The sequence below is a fragment of the Stegostoma tigrinum genome, chromosome 38 (assembly GCF_030684315.1).
Source record: "Stegostoma tigrinum isolate sSteTig4 chromosome 38, sSteTig4.hap1, whole genome shotgun sequence".
In the NCBI taxonomy this organism is placed as follows: domain Eukaryota; kingdom Metazoa; phylum Chordata; class Chondrichthyes; order Orectolobiformes; family Stegostomatidae; genus Stegostoma; species Stegostoma tigrinum.
The window spans coordinates 3,651,879-3,679,820 of NC_081391.1; the positions used below are offsets into that span (position 1 = coordinate 3,651,879).

The 27,942-nt window shown below is 41.0% G+C and overlaps 1 protein-coding gene across 2 annotated transcripts in view; it reads left to right on the plus strand.

Annotated features, from left to right (window-relative positions):
* Positions 1–27,942, plus strand: part of LOC125447308 (myosin-9-like) — a 149,237-nt gene that overhangs the window by 99,729 nt on the left and 21,566 nt on the right. For both annotated transcript variants that reach the window (XM_048521626.1, XM_048521627.1), the window contains 16 exons: positions 3,206–3,366; positions 4,807–4,915; positions 6,160–6,291; positions 7,375–7,581; positions 10,475–10,612; positions 10,744–10,867; positions 12,115–12,286; positions 12,766–12,978; positions 14,673–14,817; positions 17,429–17,635; positions 21,711–21,815; positions 22,890–23,042; positions 23,716–23,964; positions 24,616–24,828; positions 25,310–25,522; positions 25,911–26,072. In XM_048521626.1, the coding sequence (XP_048377583.1) occupies positions 3,206–3,366; positions 4,807–4,915; positions 6,160–6,291; positions 7,375–7,581; positions 10,475–10,612; positions 10,744–10,867; positions 12,115–12,286; positions 12,766–12,978; positions 14,673–14,817; positions 17,429–17,635; positions 21,711–21,815; positions 22,890–23,042; positions 23,716–23,964; positions 24,616–24,828; positions 25,310–25,522; positions 25,911–26,072 (2,703 nt within the window). The remainder of the gene's footprint in view (positions 1–3,205; positions 3,367–4,806; positions 4,916–6,159; positions 6,292–7,374; positions 7,582–10,474; positions 10,613–10,743; positions 10,868–12,114; positions 12,287–12,765; positions 12,979–14,672; positions 14,818–17,428; positions 17,636–21,710; positions 21,816–22,889; positions 23,043–23,715; positions 23,965–24,615; positions 24,829–25,309; positions 25,523–25,910; positions 26,073–27,942) is intronic.

Genomic DNA, 27,942 nt, shown 5'->3' on the forward strand with positions numbered 1-27,942 from the left:
CTCTGGGGGGGGAAAAAGCTTTTTGCTCTCCACCCTGTCTATACCCCTCATGATTTTGTAGACCTCAATTAGGTCCCCCCTCAATCTTCGTCTTTCTAATGAAAATAATCCTAATCTACTCAACCTCTCTTCATAGCTAGCACCCTCCATACCAGGCAACCTCCTGATGAACCTCCTCTGTACCCTGTCCAAAGCGTCCACATCCTTTTGGTAATGTGGCGACCAGAACTGTACACAGTACTCCAAATGTGGCCGAGCCAAAGTCCTATACAACTGCAACATGACCTGCCAACTCTTGTATTCACTACCCTGTCCGATGAAAGAAAGCATGCTGTATGCTGCCTTGACCACCCTATTGACCTGCGTTGTCACCTTCAGGGAACAATGGACCTGAACACCCAGATCTCTCTGTTCATCAATTTTCCCCAGGACCTTTCCATTTACTGTATAGTTCGCCCTTGAATTAGATTGTCCAAAATGCATCACCTCGCATTTTCCCGGATTGAACTCCATCTGCCATTTATCTGCCCAACTCTCCAGTCTGTCTATATTCTGCTGTAATCTCTGACAGTCCCCTTCACTATCTGCTACTCCACCAATCTTAGTGTCATCAGCAAACTTGCTGATCAGACCACCTACACCTTCTGCCAAATCATTTACATATATCACAAACAACAGTGGTCCCAGCACAGATCCTTGTGGAACACCACTGGTCATAGGTCTCCAATTTGAGAAACTCCCTTCTACTAGTACTCTGTCTCCTGTTGCCTAGCCAGTTTTTTTTATCCATCTAGCTAGCACACCCTGGACCCCATGTGACCTCACTTTCTCCATCAGCCTACCATGGGGAACCTTATCAAACACCTTACTGAAATCCATGTATATGATATCTACAGCCTTTCCCTCATCAACCAACTTTGTCACGTCCTCAAAGAATTCTATTAAGTTGGTAAGACATGACCTTCCCTGCACAAAACCATGTTGCCTATCACTGATAAGCCCATTTTCTTCCAAGTGGGAATAGATCCTATCCCTCAGTATCTTCTCCAGTAGCTTCCCTACCACTGACGTCAGGCTCACCCGGTCGATAATTACCTGGATTATCCTTGCTGCCCTCCTTAAACAAGGGGACAACATTAGCAAGTCTCCAGTCCTCCGGGACCTCACCCGTGTCTAAGGATGCTGCAGAGATATCTGTTAAAACCCTCGCTATTTCCTCAGTACCCTGGGATAGACCTCATCCGGACCTGGGGACTTGTCCACCTTAATGTCTTTTAGGATGCCCAACACTACTTCCTTCCTTATGTCAACTTGACCTAGAGTAAGCAAACATCGATCCCTAAACTCAACATCTGTCATGTCCCTCTCCTTGGTGAATACTGATGCAAAGTACTCGTTAAGAATGTCACCCATTTTCTCTGACTCGGCGCATAACTTTCCTTCTTTGTCCTTAAGTGGGCCAATCCTTTCTCTAGTTACCCTCTTGCTCTTTATATGTGAATAAAAGGCTTTGGGATTTTCCTTAACCATGTTTGCCTGCAATATCTCCCGTCCTCTCTCTGCCCTCTTTAATCCCTTGTTTCAGGTTCGCTCTACGTTTCTGATATTCTTGCAAAGCTTCGTCTTGTCTTCAGTCGCCTAGACCAAATGTATGCTTCCTTTTTCCTCTTGTCTAGTCTCTCAATTTCACCTGTCATCCATGGTTCCTTAATCTTGCCATTTCTATTCCTCATTTTCACAGGAACATGTCTCTCCTGCATGCTAATCAACCTCTCCTTAAAAGCCTCCCACATATCAAATGTGGATTTACCTTCAAACAGTTTCTTCCAATCTACATTCCTCAGATTCTGCCGAATCTTGGTGTAGTCGGCCTTCCCCCAGTTTAGTACTCTTCCTTTAGGGCCACTCCCATCCTTGTCCGTGAGTATTGTAAAACTTATGGAATTGTGGTCGCTATTTCCAAAGTAGTCCCCTACTGTAATATCAACCACCTGGCCGGGTTCATTCCCCAACACCAGGTCCGGTATGGCCCCTTCCCGAGTTGGACTACGTACATACTGCTCTAGAAAACCCTCCTGGACACACCTTACAAATTCTGCTCCATCTTGACCCCTAACACTGAGTGAATCCCAGTCAATGTTGGGAAAATTAAAATCTCCCATCACCACCACCATGTTTCTCCTACACCTTTCCATTATCTGTTCACATATTTGTACCTCTATCTCACGCTCGCTGTTGGGAGGCCTGTAGTACAGCCCCAACATTGTTAGTGCATCCTTCCTATTTCTGAGTTCTACCCATAATCTTACTGTCTTCAGGATTACTGTCGTCAGGGTCATGTTTTATAATGTTCTTCCTGACTCCCTAAACTCTACTACAGAATTGCTTACCTCTTCCTATGTCTCACTGGATCAAGGGTCCTGGCTGTTTGCAGGTCCCCTTGAACTGATCTACAGCTCCTCTGTGCCATGTTATAAAGGAAGCAACATGCTATCCTGGAGACAAAGTCCGCAGCAACTGAGAACTTTTCACTCCTCTAATGAGAGGATCCCTATCATTTCTGCTTTCCACATCTTCCACCTGATGTGTGTAGCGCTGAGTACAGTGGGGGAATTGAGGATTATAGGGAAGGGGCAGAGAAGTGAATGTAGAGAGTGTCAGATCAGTCATTCACCTATTGAATGGTGAGCTGGCTCAAGGAGCTGATTAGCGTACTCCTTTTCCTCTTTGCTATGATCTTAGGTCTGTGGTTGTGTTCCCCAGAGGATTCTCCCTCTCCCCCCCACTCCCCCCAACACTCACCAGCATTCTGAATTCTGCATACAGAAAAAAAATATAAATTTACTGATCTAAATATAAAGAGTTTGTTTGTTATTAATTAGCCATCTCTTTTCTGTTGGTGTAATATTCTTCTGAAGTATTGTTTCACATGAGTTTGCTCTAATCTTAACAGTTTATAGCGTGAGCTTAGACAATGACATTGTCATAACAGAATCCTATCTTGGCATCTACTGATGTCTGTGATTCAGTAGCCACCATTGGCTATCTAACAGGGTGAAGAAAGCTGACTATTCAAGATGATATTTAATACCTCATTCCATGAGTTTCAGATCACAAACCCATCAGGAGAGACTGATTATAGCTGTCCCTTGAAAAAAAATTAACACTTGGATTCTCCCCCTGTCCTGTTGCTACATTCTTACAGATCAAAGCTCTAGAGTTGGATCCCAACCTGTACCGGATTGGACAGAGTAAGGTGTTCTTCCGTGCTGGTGTATTGGCTCATCTTGAGGAAGAGCGAGACTTGAAGATCACAGATGTCATCATTGAATTCCAAGCCTTGTGCAGAGGCTATTTGGCAAGAAAGTAAGAGATCTGTTTTCGAATTGTTTAATTTAATTCTAGGGTAAAGTTGGACTCTGCTATTCCTGCCCCAACCATGTTGAAAGTGGGTGTGTCTTAATCTGACTCCCTTTCTTGGGCTGAGTAACTTTGTTTTTAAACATAAGAATTTAGAACTGCCCCTTTTTTTCAATGTTCATTTGCCTACCAGGAGGTATAAAAGCAACTTGGAATGACATTTCCTTGCAATATAAAGAAGCTGAGATCAATACCCTCTCACCAGGCTTTGCGCTGGTATATATTACATATGTATCTCCACTTTGTTCCTCCCATGTTTCCTCTTCCTGTTCCAAATAGTTAATTGTAGTTTCTGCTACCCCCTGTTTGTCATTGCTTGGTAATTAGAAATCCCAAGATGTTTCCTTGCCCTATTCTCAACTCCTCAAAATCATCCCTCTTCCAATCTATTAATTTGGTTTTCAATATAGTTATGACCACATTTTAAAGTGCACTGTATTATGGTCAGCTACATGATTCTGCACTAAATTCTCTTATCTGATCCAATAGCAAATCTTCCCTTTCTTTCAGAGTTGGAGAGGAGTCTGTACATATTGTAGGAACTCCATTCATTCTCCCTTTCATCTACCTCTTCTAGCCAGTTAATGCGAAGGTAGTTGAAATCCCTCATTATTGCATTTCTTTTCAAATTCCATTCCCTAAACATGTCTGCATATTTTTCCTCAACCTCACTTTTACAATTCAATGGTCTGTAGAGAATACTACTACTGCAATTGAACCTTTTCATTATCTTTTATTCTTATCCATATTGGTTATGAAAGTGGCAGCAAGAGTCGGCCATCCATCTTCTCGAGCTTGCTTCGCTACTCTAGATCATGGCTGATCATTTTCCTCACTGTTATATCCCTCTGCTGTCCCCATATCCATTACATCATTAACTAGAAGTCAGTCAATCTCTCTTGATTTAAGAGCTTCCATGTCCTCTAGAACAGAATAAGACACCCTCTGAGTGAAGAAATTCCTCCTCCTTGTGCTAAATGACTTGTCTTTTATTCTGTTCCCCCCTTCTGATTTTTAGACTTCACGGCCAGGGTTTATTCTTAAGAATTTTCTAAGTTTCTGAGCTTGTCATGTTTCTAACCTCCGTACAGGCCGCTTTTTTTAAAAAGATCATATTTTACCCTTCAAGTTTAATTCCTGGTCCTGATTTGTTTGCAGCCACAACTTGGTAGTTATTACAATGTCTAGTTTGCACAATGCATACTTGCCTTCAGTTTCCCTGTTTTGTATGGCCACGATCTGTATAGACGTCTTGACTCCCTTTAATGATTCTACTCATTTGTACGGTTAACCATCCTTCAGACTCCTGTTTTATAACTCTCCTGTAAGAGTTTAATGTTGTCCGGCTGTTTTAGGAGCTATGTTTTAATAGCCGGTATATTGCAGGGCATTTGCTCGGCGCCAGCAACAGTTGAATGCCATGAAGGTGATACAGAGGAACTGTGCTGCTTACCTGAAACTGCGTAACTGGCAGTGGTGGAGACTGTTCACAAAGGCAAGTATGATGTCAACCCCTGAGATGGGGGCAGCAAAATTCCTTGACTTAAGTTGTTTGTAAGCTCTTCTCCTTTACCATGGATATTAACATGTAGTAATTAGTGACTTTCCATGATAATGGATACTCTAAAAGTACTGGAAATGCCCAGCAAGGTCAGCAGTACCTGAGAAGAAAATTAAGGATAACATTTCAGTTTATAGTGCTCTTCTCAAATGTTGGGACTGTTGAGTGAAGTCTTTCATATGAGACATGGTACATCAGCACCTCATCATCTAAAAGTAGCTGATGCAAAATTTACACTCCATAGAAGAGACAGATGTTAAGGTAGTAATTGATAGATGATGGAATAACTTCAGTTTATAAATTTGAGGAATAGAATTCTTATGAAATCACTCCTTAGGCTTCGATTTGAAATACTGCAGTTTGGGGAAAATGTCAGTAGTTTAGAAAGGATGCAGAAGACATTTCCTAGGGGTAAAGACCTGTAGTTATGGGAAGTTAAAGTTAGGACTCTTCTTGTGACGAAGGTTGAGTTGACAGAGGTTTTCATGATAGGTTGACATAGGTTAAAAGGAATGCTAAATTCCTTCTGGCAACCAGTCAATAACTAGAGATCGTAAACCAATTGGCAAAATGTTGAATCGGGGGAAGAGGAGATGGAAACTAAGAAGTTGCTGGAGTTTGGAACACCACCTGAAAAGCTAGTGAAAGCTTATTCTGTAAATAATTCTGAAAGGTTGCCCGACAGGCTCTGAAGTCTGAGGAACTTTGAGGATTATGGACAAAAAGCAGGGATATTGGAGTGACCCGATTAAAGACCAAGCACTGATATGACTAGCCAAATATGTCATCATTTTCAGTGGTTCTGTGAATTCTGCAGGCAAGGTGGCCAGAAACACAGGTTGTTACTGTTGTATCCATCTATTTTCTTGCTTTTAAATGGCTTTTTTAAACATATCATTCAGCATTTCAGTCTATGTATGTCACCAATTGTATCTTGAAAATGGGCAATGTAACTAATTCAACAAGAATGATCCATTCAGAATTTTGAAAGATTTAAGATTTTCGCTAAATCACTGTCTTATCATAACTTAACTAGATACAGTTCATGCTGTCATGTGAAACAACTGATCTATTACCCTGAATTGTTAACCTTTTATGTCTGTATACAAGCATTTTTGAATTCATCTGAGAAATTATCTATTGGATTGTTCCTTCTAACTACTACTCTTAATACACAGGTGAAGCCATTGCTTCAGGTGAGTCGACAGGAGGAGGAAATGATTGCCAAAGAGGATGAGTTGATGAAAATTAAGGAGAAACACTTGCAAGCAGAGAACAGATTGTCTGAACTAGAGGAGCAACAGACCCAGGTGAATACTTGCCTTCATAAGGATATATGTTCCTTTATGCCCTGTATTAGTAACTTCAAGTAACAGTGAAATAAAATATTTGTGAACAGAACTGCATGAAGAGTGATAGAGCCTTTTGTGATAAAACTTGGAGACCACGGATTTCACTGGAAGGGGATGGTTGGAGAGCAATTTCACTGAAGTAGTTCCTCTGTTTAAATTATTTAGTATTAGTTGAATAAAATTCAACCTAATGGTGGATCTTGTAGTTTTGTTTTATAAATTTGAATTAATTGGACAATATATGGGGAATGTTCAAGTTTGTAAAACATCTCCATTCAAGCCCGCTTCATCACTTGTGACGCATTTTGCTTCTCTAGATTTAATCAGTTATATATTTTTGCATCCTTTGACCTTTCATGACCTTTTTGAAAGAAACTCGCTTATTTCTCTATACTGTTAAAAATTTACCCATTTTGTTTGCAAATTAATAACCGTTGGAATTGAAATGTTAATGGAATTTTGATGTGGCCGATGTAGATTAAGCTGATTTTAAAATTATCAATTTTAGTGCTAAGTTATTGCTAACTGGGATAGTCTCAAGAGAACTGAGAAATGTGAACAAATGAGTACATATTGAAAACCAGGTCCTGCGAAGACTTGATTGCCCATGTAATCTATGCTGTACAGCGTCCATGTGCACTTTAAGACTGCTACACTGCAAAGAATAAGAGGAGGACTAGGCCATTTCAAAACTAATCTGCGTCATCTGGATTCGGCTAACCCTGGGGAGGAAGCATTGAAGTATTCCAAGTTTTTAATTGAGTCTTGAATTGAGTGGTTCTTGGACTCTCTTGAGGTTTCATCCGTACTGTTCGCTGGGAACACTCCTACTTGACCTGACTGGAGAAATCCTGTGGTATTTGCGTTGTCAAGAAAATTATTTTTAACTTTGGGCCATATTTTGATCAGAACTTATTTCTCCTCAAAATGCAAACACATTAATTCCCCAAGTTTCTTAATTTAACCCCTCTTGTGGAGATTATTGTCTGCGTTTGTTACTTAAATTCTCATACTTATGTCAACTTGCCAATTGTCTTGCAGTTGTTGTCTGAGAAGTCTGCTCTGCAGGAGCAGCTACAAGCTGAGACTGAGCTCTGTGCTGAGGCAGAGGAGATGAGGGCACGACTTGCAGCTAAGAAGCAGGAGCTAGAAGAGATCCTTCATGATCTGGAAGCACGAGTAGAGGAGGAGGAGGAACACTGTCAGCAGCTAATAACAGATAGGAAGAAAATGCAACAAACCATCCAGGTAAAGTTCTGTGTCTCGAAGAGTATGCTGGGCTGTTAGAATTGCAGGGTTGAATCACCTCCATCCAAACCCAAGAAGACTAGAGGGGACGAAATATCAGTTTCTTTTTTTAAGCCTTCGTAGAAAGTGCTAGTTACTTTGGTTTGAGATTGTGTGCATAGTTTAATATCTAATAGACTAAAGAAACAATCTTGAAAAAACAAGTTTAACTTAGAATGTCAGCATACACTGGGATTTTGTCTGATAATGGGAGCTTATTGCAAGCCATTGTCAAAGCAACGACTGTTAATCAATTGTTGCAAGAGCTGGTTGATCAGACCATGAGCTTGTTGCAGGAACTGAAACAACATTGTCAACTGTTGGCAGTACCTCCATACTGACTTAAATTGCACACTATGAAGGTACAAAAATTGACAAAAAGGGGAAGAAGGGTCCTAACCCAAATTATCAACTTTCCTACTCTGCTGCCTGACCTGCATTCCTTCAGCTCCACACTGTTGCCTGTGACTCCAGCATCTTTAGTTCTTATTATCTCCACGGGGTGGGGGAGGGGGAGGAGGAGGAGGAGATGGAGGAGATTTATCTACTGGTCCAGCCAGATTGTCCCATGCCTATGTGTATCACAATACATGCACCCCTCTGCTCCTAACCCCACAAGAAAGCTGTATAATTTTCCTTGGAAAGGCAAAATAATGTCAGTTAAAAGAATATAAATTCTATAATATCCCCTTCTTATTTCATTAGGCAATGAAATCTGGAACAGGAAAATTGCTTTGACTCTGATTTTTTTTATGCAATGCCTACTCATGAGGTGATCTCTGTTTGAGCTTAAATGGTTTAGCTCTAAAACAAAATCAAAAATAGCTGGAGAAACTCAGCAGGTGTGGCAGCATATGTGAAGAAAAAGCTGTTCTGAAGAAGGGTCACTGAACTTGAAACATGGACTCTGCTTTCTGTCTACAGGTGCTGCCAGACCTGAATTTCTCCACCTATATCTGTTTGTTTCAAATTTCCAGCATACACAATGTTTGTTTTTTTTGTTTATTGGTTCAGTTTTTTGTCTTGAATGATGCCCATGTATTCGATGTTCTTTCTATGTTGTACAAGCTGGCATGCTCCATAAGTCCACCGTTCGGATAAGAAGTGTTTCTAATAGCTAAACTAATTTAGTTTTTTACATAAACTGAGACTAAGTGATCAGATTTAGCTTCAATGTTTTTGCCTTCTGGCTAATAATGAGTAATAATATGGATTCTCCAGTTTCACTGGGCAAGTGCCTAAGAAGTCTGAAATGTTGGTTAATGTTCACTGAACAACCTATCCATTATGTTTCATCAGGTGAGGATTGTGCAGAGTCGTACCCTAATCTGGGGCAATGTGCAACCCAAGTGCAGGAACAGAAAGGATATAAGTTTCCATTTTGGAGTTGTCCTTCTCCCCGGTTTAGCTACTAAACAAACTAGAGTGCCACTTCTGCCTTTTCTACATTACCATCCACCCTGCGTTCTTCCACATTGTCAGTCAGGAAAGGCTAATTGGTCAGTGGCTGGGATTTGAAATTAGATTTTTCCTTCTGCTAGGAAGGCTGCAGATAAAGTCAGTTAGTAGGAATTTGATTAAGGGTGGCTATTTAAAGCACTGATTATTTGGAACTTATGACAAGCTTATCAATTCTTCATTCTGGCCCTTCCTAAGGCTTTGATCACTCTAGTGACTTATGTATAATCTACAGTTTATCAAGTGTACTGTGAAATAGATTTGTAGACTGGGAAAAGAAGAAAATGATTCCTTGACTGTATACTCTTGATCCGTGACTCTCATTTTACACTGACAACGCTACACTTGATCTAGAGAAAGTGGTTGAACTCTGCAGTTAAACTTAGACAATAGGTGCAGGAGTAGGCCATTCGGCCCTTCGAGCCAGCACCACCATTCATTATGATCATGGCTGATCATCCACAATCAATATCCTGTTCCTGCCTTATCCCCATAACCCTTGATTCCACTATCTTTAAGAGCTGTATCCATCTCTTTCTTGAAAGTATCCAGAGAGTTGGCCTCCACTGCCTTCTGGGGCAGAGCATTCCATATATCCCCCACTCTCTGGGTGAAGAAGTTTCTCCTCAACTCTGTTCTAAATGGCCTACCTCTTATTTTTAAACTGTGTCCTCCTGGTTCTGGACTCACCCATCAGCAGAAAGATGCTTCCTGCTTACAGATTGTCCAATCCCTTAATAATCTTATGTCTTAATCAGATCCCCTCTCACCCTCCTAAACTCAAGTGTATACAAGCCCAGTTGCTCCAATCTTTCAATCGCTCCAAACTTGCAAGATACCTGATTGTAAGGAAAGGAAAAAAGTTCAGTTGCGCTATTAGGAATTATTTGATTTGTGAGAATGTTCATGATTATTTGGGCCAATATTTCTCTTTTGTTAGCTAAAATCTTCAGTGAGGTTCTTCAAAATCAGAACCAGACATGTGTGGCATTTAGGAATTAAGGGCAGGCTTTGGCCTAACTATTAAATTAGATATCACTCATTCCTTGCTTGAATGTAAGTGACTAATGGTTTAATTTAAAATGCATTTGAAGTGTAGCAACCAAAGAACTTCATAAGTCCATAGATTTATAGGAGGCTGGAAAACAGAAGAATTTGTTCATAAAATTGTATCACCATCTTGGTGGGAAGGCTGATCCAGAAGGTTTGAGTTGGAATTTATGGTGCTGTGAATCCAACTGTATTGTCAGTATATATAATACCTGTTTGTTCCATGTTTTTGACAATGAATGGATATGGTGAATGTATTTGAATGCCCCAAAGCTAGGGAAGGGTTGCTTATTGTGTTTAGGGAATGGGTGATAGTAATGATCCATGTTAATTTCTGCATTTCCAGGAATTGGAGGAACAGCTAGAAGAGGAGGAGGCAACGCGACAAAGGCTGCAGCTGGAAAAGAGTGCTGTTGATTCTAAGATGAAGACCATGAGTGATGAAATATTTCTACTGGAAGATCAGAGCAATAAACTCATGAAGGTTAGTTATGTTTTAAAGTCTTTGTATACAGTACATGGTTTTCCCAAACTTAAGTAAAAGTTGTGAAGTATCACCAGCAATGACTTTTATTATCCATTTTTTAATACTCTTGTACACGTGTGGATCCATAGGAAAAAAAACTTATGGAGGAGAGAATAGCAGAGTTCACCACTAACCTTGCAGAAGAGGAGGAGAAGTCCAAAAGTCTGACCAAACTCAAGACTAAACATGAAACCATGATTACAGACCTGGAAGGTGAGGAACTGCATCAGCAGTGTTTATCTGCATCAGTATTGTATATGACTGTATTAATATTCGTAAAAACCTGCTTTTGCAGTCTTAGTTCAATTTTGAGTCATAATGCTTGTCATAATTCATCTTGGACCCTGTTTAGGTGGATTGTGTTCAATCGCTTGCTTGAAATGTTTGAACTCAAGTCCTGAAGGTCATCCAAAATATTAATTACTTTATTATGTATTTCTCAAGATGTAGGTGTAACAGGATGCTGTGCATTCCCATCCCTACGTACACTGAGTTTTAATTTGGTGCGCAGATTAGTTGAATTGGCCATGCTAATTTGCCTGTAGTGTCCAGGGTTGTGTAGACTAGGAGGATTAGCCGTGGTAAATGTGGGGTTACGAGGAGAGGGTGTGGTGAATTTGATGGGCTGAATGGCCTCTTTCTGCACGGTAGATGCTGATTCTGTAATTTTGTTAAAACTGAATAATTTGCTCAGGCACTTTAAAAGGATATTTCAAAATCAACCATGCCATGTAACTCCAGTTCCACAACATAGTAAGGACAGGAAGTTTTCCACCCTTTAAAAAGACATCAGTTGATAATTTTGCAACTACCTGATGTCTGTTTTTACTGTACTTTACTTTTTAAAAAGTAGAGTTAAACATGATAGGACTTCATCTTGCCTTGTCAGGATTAATAGTCCTAGCCTCTGAATTAGTAATCCAATATAATCGCTGCACCACCATAATCCGTGAGTGCTTTTTCGACCTGGAGTATTCTGAAATCACTGGCAGTTTGAAGATACCCTTGAACGTTTTGTGTTCGGAGGTGACCGTGAAAGAAAAGAATTTTGCGATTCAGTTATTAGTCCTGATCAGGGTAAGAAGCAGTTCGGTTACCTATCTTGCAAGTCAGTCTGCAATTTTCCCAGCATATTTTAGCATTTGAAAGAGGTAAGCATGATGTGAAAATTGAGAGTTTGAGTTTCACAGCTGCCAGTTGCACCCAGACTGGCAAAAGTTTGCAACCTGATTTAAAATGGCTTACAGCAATGAACTGTTCTCCATTTTTTGAAGATGGTTTTTGTAGCCTAGCATGTATTGGGTTCTTGTATTCATTTGATCAACCTTTGGTCCACAAGAAATCATTTCTGTACAGTATCCCGCTTCCATCCTGAGCAAGATCTGTGATTTGAGATACCAATTGCTTTTGAGGGTGTATATACATAAAATCAGTGTGGCAGTATGTTTTAATTTTGACAGATCGTTTGAAGAGAGAGGAAAAGCTGCGACAAGAATTGGAGAAGAATCGCCGTAAATTGGAGGGAGACTCCTCTGATTTACATGACCAGATTTCTGAACTACAGCAGCAGATTGCAGAACTCCGTGCACTCTTAGCCAAGAAAGAGGAGGAGCTCCAGGCTGCACTGTCCAGGTAAAAATTGCAGTAGAATGGTAAATGGAAAAAATGGATTTTCACCTCCTATTAATATGTAGAAGTTATTTTGCAGACAACTGATTTGGAATAAGCAAGATGTTCATTGGTCAAAAAATAAACCCAATAAGAGTCATAGATGCTGGAAATTAGAAACAAGTACAGAAATTTCTGGAAAAACTCAGCTGGTCTGACAGCATCTGTGGATGTCCAGTTCTGAAAAAGGGTCACTGGACCTGAAACGTTAACTCTGATTTCTTTCCATAGACCTGTTAATTGGTCATGTACCCCTGTCATTCAATTACTGGAAGCCAGTGTATTTTAGATGGGAATTGGATTTCTGAATGATGTATTTTCAGCTTCCTGCTTAGTGGTCTGGCAAAGGCAAACAAAAAGTCACTATGTGCACCTGGCAAGTATTGCTGCTAGCCACTCCAGAAAGCATCTAAAGTTTTGAACTGGTTTCATATCTTCTACAGAATAGATGAAGAAGCTACACAGAAGAATATTGCCCTGAAGAAAATCCGTGAACTGGAATCTCACATTAGTGAGCTGCAGGAGGATTTGGAATCTGAGAAAATTGCTAGAGCTAAGGCTGATAAACAGAAAAGAGATCTTGGTGAGGAGCTGGAGGCTTTGAAAACGGAACTGGAAGATACACTTGACTCTACAGCTGCCCAACAAGAACTCAGGTAATCAGAGGAGCAATGACTACAGCCACATTTCAGCTAGCTGTAAAATTCAATTTTAAAGAAGATAGGTGAAAGCAGAGCCGTAGAAGTTGTCTACGTGGACTTTAAACAAGGCCTTTGACAAGGTTCGACATGGTAGACTGGTAAGTAAGGTTAGACCTCATGGGATGCAGGGAGAGCTAACCAACTGGATGTGAAATTAGCTTGATGTTAGGAGACAGGTGATGGGGAGGGCTTTTGTTCACACTGGAGGCCTGTGGCCAGCGGTGTGCCCACAAGGATCAGTGCTGAGTCCACTGTTTGCTATTTACTAAAAAATTTGGATGACAATGAGAAGCATCGTTGGTAAGTTTGCAGGTGGCTCCAAAATTGGTGTTGTGGACAGTGAAGAAGGTTATCTTACAATGGGATCTTGATTAACTGGGCCACTGGACTAGGGAATGGCAGGTGGGATTTAATTCCAATAAATGCAAGCTAAGGCGTACCAGGGTGGGACTTCACAGTTGATGATATGGCCCTGGGGAAAGAGACCTAGGGATACAGTATATTGTTCCATGAAAGTGGCATCACATGTAGGTAGGGTGGTGAAGGCAGCATTTGGCATGCTTGCCTTCATCAGTTAGAGCATTTAGTACAGGAGTTCGGATGTCGTCATTCAGTTGTACAAGATATTGCCTTCAGATCCTGGCATCAAGAATCCATCTGGTTCCTCGTATTGCATGAGAATTAGGTGATGTTGAATCATGTCCCAATTTTTTTACATCCATATATTTTAAGTTTAAATCACCTAAGGCTGACTGTCTCCAGTTGTTCGTCTCACTTATTTGTTTGGTGTAAATGCCCTCTGGCAGTAAATAGAAAGGGTGACGGCACTATCTGGGAGGAAGGGGGAAGGAAGATAGCTGTAGAAATCTCCCTCCTACTGATTAAAATCTTAGCGGTGACAATACTTGAGTAGTTCTGGCCACTTGCTTTTTAAAACAAATCTGTCTTGTGGCGAGGATCAAGTTCTTCCAGCTGTCACTAGTATTCCTCATGCAGGTTTGGGTAACCCATTCCTTATGTGGGGAGATTTACCCCCTCATGCTTTTTAGGTCCAAAGTGAATGACCCATATTTTTCTCTTATTTGCCGATTAAAGTTAATCCCTTGATAGTTTGAGAAATAAATTCCAAAAATCTGTTTTATCATACTGCCTTCTAATATATTTATATAATTACCAAATTTAGATGTGTGGTTGTCTAACCAATCATCTAGCTCAGCACTGAATTATTGAGGAATGAGCATTCAATCTTAGCCATTACTAATCACACCAACCAACCAAAGTTCTTTCACTTTTGTTCCTATTCTGTTTCTTCCATTTGACTGTTCCCCAACCAGATCAACAGTTTGTCTTCAATTCTGCTTGACATCAATTGTGATCCCTTTATGAAAGGACTTTATCAAATTCCTTCTGAAAATTCATATAAATAACAACATGCATAAATGCTACCATGTCTGCTTGTTTAGTCTCTTCTTCAAAAACTTAAAATCAGTGGGATTTTTCTCCCAGTTGTGGTAATTAGTGTACTGGATTGCATTTGGTATCTTTTAATATGATAAAAGGTGAATTTTTTTCCCGTGCAAATGTATTAAGCATTTTGTTTCTACCTTTCTTTTTATCTGCGCTCTCTCCTCCATTTATCTTTAATAAAGAGCAAAGCGGGAGCAAGAAGTGAGTCAGATGAAGAGAGCCCTGGAAGATGAAGCAAAGACCCATGAATTGCAGATCCAGGAAATGAGACAAAAACACTCTCAGATTGTGGAAGATCTATCTGAGCAGTTAGAACAGACAAAACGGGTATGTTAATTTCTTTATTGGTATGAGATTTGGAGTTTGAAGGAGCTGTATCTGAGGGATAACTCCTTGGATGCTGAAGCAGTCTATGCACAAATGCAGCAAGACCTGGACAATATCCAGGCTTGGGCTCATGAGTAGCAAGTAACATTGCCTGGTACTTGCTTTGTGTCAATGGCCATCTACGGTGAGAGAGAATCTAATTGTTGCTCCCTGACATTCAATAGTATCACCATCACTGAAAACCCCAGGATGTTGATAGTGGGGTAATCATTGACCAGAAACTGAAGTGGACTAGTCACAAGTACTGTGACTACAAGAACACGCCAGAGGCTGGGTATCTTTGTAGTGAGTAACTTGTCGTCTTACTCCCTAATGCCTTATCACCATCTAAAAGCTCAAATCAGGAGCATGTTAAGAATGCTTGCCACTTAGCTGTATGAATGCAATGCTCAAGCCTGACACCATCCAGGACAGAAGTCTGTTTGATTGGTACTATATCCACAAATACCTAGTCTTTCTTCCACTGACACTCAGCAGCAATGGATACCGTCTACAAGATGCACTGTAGCAGTTCACCAAGACTCCTTCCAAGCCAGTGAACACGATCAGACACACTGGAACACATGCTGTAAATCCTCCTCCAAGCCACTTACCATTCAGATTTGGAAATGTATCATTCTTCCTGTAGTGTCACTGAGTCAACATACTGGAATTGCCTCCTTAACAGCATCATGGCTGCACCCACCAAGTAGACCGCAGCAGCTTAAGGCAGATCACCACCACCTTGAGGGCATCAGAGTGGCAGTAAATGCTGGCACATCCCAAATTGCCCTAGAACTGAGTGGCAAGCTTGGTGATTTCAGAGAATGACTGTGTAAACTTTGTTAATTTGGTCTGAGGTCATAATAAGGCTAGATCAGGTCAGGATCAGAGATTTTGTTCCCTTAAGGTCATTAGTGAACCTGATGGGTTTTAACAAAAGTCAATAGTTGCATGGTCACCATTACTGAGGCGTGTTTTCAATTACAATTTTTGCTTCATTTATTGAATTTAAATTTTGATTTGAACCAAAGTCCAATTGTTTTAAACTCCTGTATTGTCCAAAATGGGTAAAACCTGTATTAATGGTACATGCATTCCTCAATCAGGAATGTCTAGTGGAACAAACCACCTAACAATGGTGTAGTTAATTTTCTTTATACGGTAACAATGTTGTCAAGATTCTGATAGGATTCAGGATGGTGGGAACAACAGAAGTGGTCCAGATAGATTCATTCACAAGTGTGAATAGTTCTTTTTGCATAACATACAAATTGGCCCTAAACTGACTTCCAGAAAATATCTGGATTGGAGATGAAATGTTGCTGGACTCCAAGATGCTGAGAAGAAAGATCTATTTGGCGGCATGTGGTAGCTAACCTGGCAAAAATGAATGTTTTGGGATGAATGGGAAATTGTTCAACCTTTGCCTGCAGGCCAGAACCAAAACCTGCCATTGAATTGCAGTATGCAGATGACAGCTGCATACATCTAAGAGGCTGACCTACTAACTAACATTGATTAGGGCATATTGAGAATGGCCCCCAGATTAAATGTCTGGAAAACCAATGCTCCTTTACCAACTCACTTGTGCTACACAACACTGTCCCTGACCATCAGAATCCATGGTGAGCCCCTGGACAACACGGATTATTTCCCATATCTTGGATGCCTCCTTTCAGGGTGAGCAGGTAGTGACAATGAAATTGAACATTGCCAATATGTCAGTACAGCCTTTGGATGTCAGAGAAAGTGTTTGAAGTTCGACACTTCAAGCCCAGCACAAAGCTTAATTTGTCATTTTCTGAAATTTTAGTTTTTAAAAATTACTTTGATTTGTGCAAAATTACATGAAAGTTGTATCTATGTGCAGTTCTATTTTTAATTCTTCCAGAAATGTGGTACAGATTTAAAGCAATTACTATCCTACTTCATTATTTGCATATCCTTTCCTCCTGCCTTGCAGATCTATCTAATAAACTTACGTAGAATACACAGAACTGAAATAGGGTCTTCTTTGCTCATTTAAATTATCTCATCCATTCACCATCTCTTTTTACTCGGTTTTCTCTTGAACTTGTCTAGTTTCCTTGCAGATTTACTTGAGCCACTTGTGATAGCATCTGTATATTTTAGCCATGTTTCAGGAAATTTCTGTCTACACCCTATTGACTTTATTCATAACTATCTTACATTTATTGTTTTCGATATTCCCACAAGTGAAAACCTGATCTCCACAGCTACCCTTTCTAACCTATCCGTAAATTTGTCAGGTCTCAATATTTATTAATATCTATATTCTGTCAGTTCTGATACCATCCTTATGAATGGTTTTGCATCATCACAGGTGTTACTATACACAGTTTAAGGAAGTATCCTGAACTGCGCACAGGACTTGTGTGGCATGGAAGATGAAGAATACATAAAAAATTTAACTTGCAGTGGTGTAGAATAATGATAGTCAACCCACTGAATGAATATTGATCCAATTAAATGGGTGTTGTAATTTTTGGGCCTTGCGGTGAGCTAAGTTTTGACCATTCTAAACTGACTCTGCTGCTACTCTCTACAGTTCAAAGCCGGACTGGAGAAAGCCAAACAGGCCCTGGAGAATGAACGCAGTGAGATAAGCACTGAAGTGAAGCGTCTGATGCAGGCTAAAGCTGAATCTGAGCACAAGCGGAAGAAGGTGGAGACCCAATTGCAGGAGCTTCAGGTTAAAAATACAGATGGGGATCGGTCTCGAACTGAACTCGCTGAGAAAGTTAGCAAGTTACAGGTAAATACACAAGCAAGGTGTTGCTGCTACTTGGTGAAATTAGGTTAATGTATTCTAATGATTAAGTTTTTTACTCTAAATGTATTTATAATACCATCAAGTATATTTGTCATCAATATTGTTTGAAAATCCCAAGACCTTTTTGTTTGTCTACATTTGCTCCATTTCAGAATCAGTCAAGCCACCCCCACTATTCAGTGACACCACTGGAGAGTTGGCTGTAAAAAGGCAATGTGGGTTTTTGTGCCAGAATTTACCCTTCGTTAGAAATCTTGGATTCGCACGCAGTCTGTCATCTTCTCCAGGACATAAGTGAGGTCCCAACATACGTTTTATGGAATGGCAAGAGCTAACTGACTTCACTGAATCAGAGTGATGACAACTGTGTGGCGTTGATCCTGCCTTATAGGATTTTCTTCTAAATTATCGATCGTATTGGTTGACAGTGTCTTGACTAGCTTTCCTTTTGCCCACCATTCTCCCCATTCCCCCCCCCCCCCCCCCCCAATTGAAATGATGTCATGAGCGGCAACCCAATGCTAACTTGCCCAAATGTCTGTTACTGTGTGACCCTAAGAAATGACTGACTGGTGGTTTGAGACTGAAACAGCATGGAGGTGCAAATGTTACAAATGGTTTCCTCATAGTTCAGAAATGCTGAAATTAAACACACATCTCTAGCACCTGCAGTTGTGAACAAACAAAACCAAAAGTGCTAGAGAAACTAAGCAGGGCTGAGTGGCAAGAAACAGTTGAATTTTGATGCCAGTGACTCCTCTTCACAACTAGAAATAGCTAGGAAAATGTGGACTTTTTATTGATGGAGGGGACAGGTGGAGAAAAGAAGTGAATGGCAAGATGGATATGGAGACCAGAGAGAGAAAAAAGAATGGTAGGTTAAGGGAATGTTGATAGTAAGCCAGGGAAGAGGAGGAACTATATGGGTGGTAATGGGGACTGAGTAGTTGAAAATAGATTGGTTGTGCTGAAAGCAACCCATTTCGTGATGGTACCTGCAGTTATGGCAATAGGCGACAGGCAATAGACATAGGTGGTGTTTGTGCTCGGTAAGTGTTGAGCTTGATGTTAAATCAAAAGTATATAAGTATCATATATAAAATGAGGTATTGTTTCTCCAACTTGCATTGAGCCTGGATGGAACTCTGTAGCAGACCTGAGACAAAATATTGGCATGGGAACATTTGGTATGTTGAAGCGGTACACAGCTCTGTTCTCTCACTCATTCTAACCTGTTTCCAACTGAACTAACTACAGTCTGCTCGCAGATCCAACCCTGACTTTATCAGATCTGCTAGTTCTGTAGTTATCTGTTGTATTGACATCTACATGTGAAGTCTGAGCATTAGCACATGGCCTCCAATCTCAAACCCGGACCACGACTCTACCATCAAACATCATGCCGTGTCCCTGACTATCATAAACCTCATTTCATCGGGGATGTTCCTTTCCCAACAATCCTTGAACTCATAGCCCCCCTACGGTATACAGTCACTTCAGACACCTTCCCAAAATCCATGAACAGAACTGCCTGGGTCACCTGATTATTTCTACTTGTTCTGGTCCCGTGGAACTTAGTTTTTTCTATCTGGACTCTTTTTTTTCACCCCAGTGACCAATTTCTTCCCACTTGCTTTTGATTGTGGCGCTTTGCATTGATTTCCAGTTTACGGGTACATTACCATGAGTGTGTAATACCTCTGCATGTCCAATCCCATCAGGATGGTCTTGTGGTTCTCCACTTACTCCTGGAAAGACAACCTGAACCATCCGAAACAATCACCACCCTTCTGTGATGGCGGAGCTCATCCTCATTTGACGTCGCCTGCTTTAAATCTTCCCACTGTTTTCAAATAAAAGGTGTAGCTGAGTTACCCGCATGAACCCTAGTTATGTCTGTCTCTTTGTGGGTATGCAAGTCATTCCTTGTTCCAGACTGCTGAGGGCATTTCCCCACAACTGCTTGCCCCTGGAATTGGACAAACTTAAGTTTGCTTCCTACTTCCATTCTTCTCTATCCTTTTACCCTGGTCTACCCCTGACTCTTCCCTTCCTCAACACTCCTGTTAGCTGAGCAACCAATATCTGTTATGCACACTCTGACTCCCACAGTTGCATTGACTATATGTACTTTCACAGTGCTTCTTGAAAGTACTCTTCCATTCTCCAGGTTTCTTCTTCACACTCTTTTTTTCTGTGATGCTCCCTACTGCAGCGGGTCTTCCGACACGCCCACATTTTGCCTCAACTGAGCATTCTCTGCTACCTTTGACAGGGCCTTCAACTGTGTTTGACCCATTTCCTGAACTTCTGCCTTCACCCTTTCCCATCCCTTATCTTCCACAGTAATAATAGGGTCCTTCTTGCCCTCACACCCCCCCCCCCCCAATCAATCATCCACATCCAATTATCGTCATTTCCCCACCTCCAGAAGGATGTCATCACCTCCAAGAGACACATGACCCCCTCCCCGCAACTTCCCGTAATCATCACAAAGTGTGCAACACTTGATAATTTACCTCCTCCCTCCTCGCTATTTAGGGCCTCTGACTCATCACCTTCCATCTGGAGAAGCAATTTGCCTGCACTTCATTCAGTCAAGTGTACTGCATTTGTTCCTCTACACTGGGGAGTCAAAACGCAGGCTGGGTGATTGCTTTGCAGAGCACTCTTTCCTGTCCACAGAAATGACTCTCTCAGCTTCTAGTTGCCAGCCTCTTCAATGCACAATCATGTTCCACTGCCAACATTTCTGACTTGGGTTTAACAAAGCTGGAGTAACAACACCTCACCTACTCGGATCCCCTTATCACCCCTCTACCTTATCTTCAATAGATTACTACCAACAATTATCTTCATAGGATCATAGAATCCCTACACTGGCGCAGGCAAATTGCGCATCAAGTCCACACCAACTGTCCAAAGAGGATCTTACCCATCCCCATTACTCCACATTTACCCTGGCTAATCCACCTATCCTGCACATCTTTGCACAGTGAGAGGAAATCAGAGCACCCAGAGGAAAACAGCACAGATGTGGGGAGAATGTGCAGACTCCAGACAGACAATTGCCCCAGGGTGGAATCAAACCCAGGTCCTTTGCGCTGTGAGGCAGCTAACAACTGTGCCACTGTGCACCCAAACTGTATGACTACCTCTATTTCCTTTTTCAGTTCTGTCCCCACCACATCCACCCTCCCAAAAAAAAATCATCGGCATGAATGCCACCTTTTCCCAGCTGCCTCTGATTCTGAAGATGAGTTGCTGGCCTCAATGTTAACTGTTTGCTCTCCACAAATGCTGCCAGATCTGTTGAGTTTCTCCACCAATTTGTTTGTTTTTTGTTTCAAAGATTTTGAAGCTAATTGTAGAACTCAGACCTCTCATGTCACCCATAGATAGTGGATAGAATATGGAGCTCAGCTTCATATCGGTGTAGCTTACATATCCATATCTGTTGCAAAAGCTATTCAAAAATGCAAATTATTGATTGCTGTAATGAAAGTAGTATGATTGTTCAGTTCTCTTCCTAAGGAAAGAAATGTAGTTTTGACATGGTATTATTCAACTTGCTGTTCTTCAGACCCACAGTTTGAGATGATTGACGAAGTTACTAATGAATGTGCTTCACAATTTAGAAACCAATGCTGCTTTTTGTCTGTCTTAGCAATAATTTGCGTTGGTAGCTTTTTCCATACTACTTTAGCTATAGAAGGTAGTTGAGATTTGGAAAGCATTAGAGGTCTGGAAGCAAACAAACTACATATAGGGATAGCAAGAACTGCAGATGCTGGAGTCTGAGATAACGAAGCAGCAGGCCAGGCAGCATCAGAAACTGGAAAGTTGATGTTTAGGCTCGGGACTGTTCTTCAGATCTTCAAACATCAACTTTCCTGCTCCTCTGCTGCCTGGTCTGCTGTGGTCCTCAAACTACACATGAGAATGGAATCTAAAATGGTAGTCGGGCACCCTAGTTCCAAGGTGGGAGTTTAATATTTGCTCATAATTCTTGCTATTAAAAGGAATACCTGGTGACTGAAATTTTTTTTATGTTCAGAGTGAGTTGGACAATGTCACTTCGTTGATGAGTCAGGCGGAAAGCAAGTCCATTAAACTAACCAAGGATCACAGCACCCTGGAATCCCAGCTACAGGACACACAGGTATGAGAGGCAGAACTGATTTGAATGATTTTGTGAAAAGCCCTTGCTTGACACACATTCTGCAATCGTGCATCTAGAAGCTCCATGAAAAGGTGAAAAGAGGTTGAAGAAAATTCCTTCAAAGTGGAAAAGATGAGTGGTAAACCAGAGAACTAGGCAAGTTTTTTTAAGCCAACAAAAGATGTCCAGAAGAAATGGAGAAAAACAATAAGGCTATTTAAGCAAATAACAGAAGATTGAACAATAAGGGTTTCTTTATTATATAGAATCGAACAGAGACCACATTGAACATAAGCACTTTTGGAAACTAGGCTGGGTAAATAATGGGAGCCAGGAAATGACAGAAGAGTTGAATAAATACTTTTCATCAGTCTTCTTGGCAGAGGGCAGTAATAACTTTCCAAAAAATATTAAGGGCCTAGATGGGGGTTGGAAATAAACAGAACTATCACGAAAGAAAAATTGCTGGGGAAACCAGTTAGGCTAAAGACCAATAAATTGCCTTGATCTGGTGAGTCGCAACCGCCTATTTTAAAAAATATAGCTACAGAGATAGTGGATGTAGTAACAATGGCAATAATCTTCCAAGAATCCTTAGATTATGATTTCATGCCAGAGGATTTGAAAATGTAATCCCTTCCTCAAAAAAGAGGGAGACAAAAACAGGCAACTGTAGGCCAGTTAACGTGTATCATTGGGAAAATGTCAGTCTTGCAGAGTGGAAAGAATTGATGGGTATTTGACTGGAGAAGGCAAAAGTAAAAAGGTGCAGAATGGAGAAATAGGATAGGAATGTAGATTCAAATGGTGTTTGAAAAAAGCTACTTTTGAAAGCGTTGTGAAAAGTTGCACTAAATTTAGTGTAGATCTTTGGATAGCCTGATTTCCAGGTTGTGATGGAATGAAACCGTGTTGAAATAAAATCTAATAGGTAAAAATTTCCCCAATGCAGGTAACTGATTACAGATAACTGAAGCATCATATCTATGAGTACATATTTTGTGTGCTCCATATCCTTGCTCTGTTTTGCTGCATTCGCCTGTGATGTGTTAAAACTTTCTCATCCCTGTACAGGAACTGCTTCAAGAGGAGACACGACAGAAGTTGGCTTTTAGTACCAAGTTGAGACACATGGAAGATGAGAACAATCGCCTCCAAGAGCAGCTTGAAGAGGAAGAAGAAGCAAAGAGAAACCTGGAGAAACAGATTGCCAACATCCACACTCAAGTAAAATGCCTCCTAACACTTCTGTTCTATTTTGGTTATGTATATGCTGCTGCTGCTGTAAGCCCCTTCTGTCCCTTCTGAGTCTACTGCCACTGTGACACAGTATGATGGAAGCTCCGAGAGAAGACAAATTTAAACACCTATCATAAATATGATCTTAGACGTAGCACAGTTAAAATAATGTGCTTTAACTTGTTCTATTGTTATTCCATCCATATCTTCATTTTGGAGAAGTTGGAATAAGCAGTTGACTTTGGAGCATAACTATCCACTAGTTTTTCAGCTTGCAGTTCAAATTCTAGTTTTGTTGGTGTAGTTGTCTGTCTTGTGTTTGAAGTTGGCAAAATTGAAAGGGATTTATTCATTGATGTTCTTTGTAGAATGTTTAAAGGTTTAAGCTTTCAGCTTGTATAATTACCAAAATGCACAAAGTATTCCCTCAGTGCAAAATTAAATCAGTCTGCGTAATGCTCGGGACATTATATATTTAATGAATACTTTGAGATTTTCATTTACATTTTTCACATCATTTGGTCATCTGGCTTTACATGCCACGTGTATTTCTCACCATGCACTATTAAAAATTGCATTGAACAGATTTGAGCTATAATAATCAATATGCACACATAGAATACATTACAGTTGAATTTTTATTCATTAGTGAATATTTCAGTTAGCAGAGTCTAAGAAGCGCCAGGAAGATGGGAATGCATCACTGGAACTTGCCGAGGAAGGAAAGAGAAAGCTACAGAAAGATATGGAAGTCTTGACTCAGCGTTGTGAAGAGAAAACAGCTGCCTATGACAAGTTAGAGAAGACCAAGAACCGTCTGCAGCAAGAGCTAGATGATCTGATTGTGGGTCTGGACCACCAAAGGCAGACTGTTTCCAATCTTGAGAAGAAACAAAAGAAATTTGACCAGGTGGGAGTTGATTGAAGGTCTGTCATTTTGGCTTTTAAACCAGTCAGTGTTTAGTTATCCTAACGACGTATACATTCAGGGCTTATTGCAAGAATGAAAGATTCAAAAATTAAACTATGATGCATATATAAGGTATCTAAAAGAACCAATTCAGCATCTGTGTTTTTAATTTTAGACATTGAAACAAACCTTTCCTATAACTAGTAAAATTTTGGTCTGAAATTTGAAGTTTATTGAAGTTGTAAAATCCAAACCAATATTCTTGATTTTATTTGTTAGCAGTAACTATGTACAAGAACAAAATTCATGATTAGTTTATTCGTGGACAATGTGTAAACTTGCCATTTAGCAGAAACTTGGAATCAATATTGTCTAGTGCTAGAAAGGAGTCAGAAGATAATGACTTTCGACTCTTGGATGTAGTTTTCCTTCAAGATACAACCATATTGTACCAAGAATGGTACCTTTGAACGTGATATATCAATTCTAAGATAACCAGCTTTGGCTTTTATCTTGTCTCACCTTGAAACTTATTCATATTTGGGTTAATGCAAGAATATTCTCAAAAGCATTACATGAGTTGTGCACTTATCCTTTATCTAAAAAAAATTAGTGCAGTCCTGTTAAATGGGTCACATTTTTCTGTTTCAGATGCTGGCTGAAGAAAAGAACATCTCCTTAAAGAACGCAGAGGAACGGGATCGTGCGCAGGCAGAAGCACGGGAGAAAGAGACCAAAACTTTGTCACTGACTCGTGCCTTGGAGACAGCTATGGAGCAGAAAGAAGAGATGGAGAAAATGAGCAAGCTGCTGCGTGCAGAGATGGAAGACCTTGTTAGCTCCAAGGATGATGTAGGAAAGAATGTAAGTCAATGCCCCGGGGTTTAGGGATCTGCCCTTTAGAGGTGGCTTAACGATATCACAGTTAACCTCCCAGGTGTGTTTTCTTATACTGGGCAAGAAAACTGAGACCAACAGTTGCTCTTAACTGGGGTCTCCTAATTCGGTGAAAATCTCAAATGAAAAAAAAGACCTTCTGGTTTCTGCAGCTTAGGACTACTTGCAGGGAGCTCTGGAACCAACTCCACCATGAAATCCATCATTTAGCATGAATGCACTTTATTTTTGTTCTCTTTAATGTGGTGCTTGTTAGGTTACTGTGGAAAATTGTCTCCCCAGTACCATCCAAATGGAGTGGGAGTCATGTAAATGGCCACGTTTCATGTGTTACTAATCTTGTTGAAAGGGAGCTTGTTTTGACAATATCTGATCTTCTGTTACTGTGATGGAAAGACACTGTTGTAAATCTACAGTAACTTACATTGTTTTATTTATTTGTGTCCAGGTGCATGAACTGGAAAAGTCAAAACGTGCTCTGGAGCAGCAGGTGGAAGAGATGAAAACTCAACTGGAAGAGCTGGAGGATGAGCTCCAAGCCACTGAAGATGCTAAGCTACGACTGGAAGTAAACCTGCAAGCCATGAAAACTCAGTTTGACAGGGACCTGCTGAGTAAGGATGAGCAGAGCGAGGAAAAGAGGAGACAGCTAATTAAGCAGGCAAGTACACTCAACTCGAGGAATACATCAAGAGCTTAAGTACTTTTAATTAACCTAGTCAGGATATGACACCTCTGGAACAGGCTGGACAAATCTTAAGACTGTATCATTAACAAGTGAATATCATAAGTTTAACTTAAAGTTCTAAGAAAAGATGGAGAAAAACAGACATTCTAATACCTAATTGAAGTTTTTACCTTAAATTGATTAAGCTGATCTAGGGACTTCATTCACCGGCTAGTTGAGCTATACCTAATGGCTTTGTCCTGTTCCTTGTCCATTTTTAAGTGGGTTTAGTGGAAGTGATCATTTTTAGTTGATTAGTACGTTTTAATGAACGTACCATTTAGAGAGCATAAGTATCTTAATTACAGCTAATATTTTCCAGGTTCGTGAGATGGAGAGTGAACTGGAAGATGAGCGGAAGCAGCGTTCCATAGCCATTACCACGAAGAAGAAGCTGGAAATGGATTTGAAGGATTTGGAGGGACAAATCGAAACATCAAACAAAGGTCGTGATGAAGCTTTGAAGCAGTTCCGCAAACTACAAGTAAGCTTTGGCGTTTAACATTGGTGTATGATAGAACACTCAGCACTGGTTTCTGTGGGCAGATCACTTCGTTTTGAAATTTTGTGAAGGATGATCGGTGTCAGTCCTCAGTAGTGCAGTGAATTAGGAAATGTTAGCATCCTCCCTTTACTGGCTTGCATGTGACGTTAGGCTCATATCAATATGGTTGACTTTACCTAGGTCGATGCAACTTGGTCTTGCTAGGCCATTTCAAGGGTACTGAAATAGACATGCAGATGCAGCCCTTTGACACTGCAAAGTTCTATTTACTTACCAACATCTGGGGATATGAACCACATCTGGGAGAGCTAATTCACAGACTTGCCAAGCAACAGCTTGACCTAGTCATGCTCACAGAATCAGAATAGTGTCCCTCCCATCAACAGGACAGACTCGCTGTAGGTGGCAGAACAGTGTTATACAGTTAGAAGTTGCCCTGTTAGTCCTTAACATAGACTCCACAAAGTTTCATGGCATTAGGTCAAACATTTGCAAGGAAATCACCCTGACTACCATGCAGTCAAGTGCCCTTCCCAGCCTTCACCTGTGGACATCTGTGATGCATTGTGGGCCCATCAGTAGAAGCAGAATTGTATTAATTTCTCCTAGTCTGACACATCCCACTGTACTGTCACTGTCAGACTAATTCTGAGGAGCAGTGTAAGATATACCTAAAATGAGTGTCAACTCATGAAAAGAGACAGTAGGAACTGCTGATACTGGAGAATTTGAGATAACAAGGTGTAGTGCTGGATGAACACAGGCCAAGCAACATCAAAGGAGCATGAAAACTGATGTTTCGGGCCTAAACCCCCCGCTTCGGAAATGGGGAGGGGAAGGGGATTCTGAATGGGGGGAGGTGGAGGGAAGATGGATAAAGGAGCAGATAGGTGGAAAGGAGACAGGCAGCTCAAAGACGCGGGGATGGAGCCAATAAAGGTGAGTGTAGGTGGGGAATTAGGGTGGGGGTAGGTCAGTCCGGGGAAGGCGGACAGGTCAAAGAGGCGGGATGAGGCTGGTAGGTTGGAAATGAGGGTGGGGCTTGAGGTGGGAGGAAGGACAGGACAGGACTGGCGGGAGTCTTGGGACGCGGTAGGGGAGGGCAGATTTTGAAGTGTGTGAAGTCCATATTGATGCCATTAGGCTGTAGGGTTCCCAAGTGGAATATGAGATGCTGTTACTGCAACCTTTGGGTGGCATCGTTGTGGTACTGGAGGAGACCCATAATGGGCATGTCTCCCAAGGAGTGGGAGGGGGAGTTGATGTGGTTCGCGACTGGGAGATAGTTGTTTGTCTCGAATCGAGCGTAGGTGTTCCTCAAAGCTGACTCCAAGCCTCCACTTGGTTTCCTCATGACGTCTACGTTGGACATGGTGACGGACAATTAAACAACTGATCGGCTGGACCAAGGGGCTGAGCAGTGGCAAATGGAGTTTAATTTAGATAAATGTGAGGTGCTGCATTTTGAAAAAATTTTATATACCTTAATGGTAAGCTCCTGGGGAATGTTGCTGAGCAAAGATACGTTGGAGTGCAAGTTCATAGCTCCTTGAAAAGTGGAGTCACAGGTAGATAGGATAGCGAAGCAGGCATTTGGTATACTTTATTGGTCAGTGCATTGAGTATAGGAGCTCAGATCATTTTACAACTCTGCAAGACATTCATTCAGCCACTTCTGGAGTATTATATGTAATTCTACTGTTCTTGCTATAGGAAGGTTATTGTGAAACTAGAAAGGGTTTAGAAAAGAATTACAAGGATGTTGCCAGGCTTGGATGGTTTGAGCTGTAGGGAGAGGCTGAAAAGGCTGGGGCTATTTTCCCTGAAACTTCAGAGGCTGAGGGGTGAC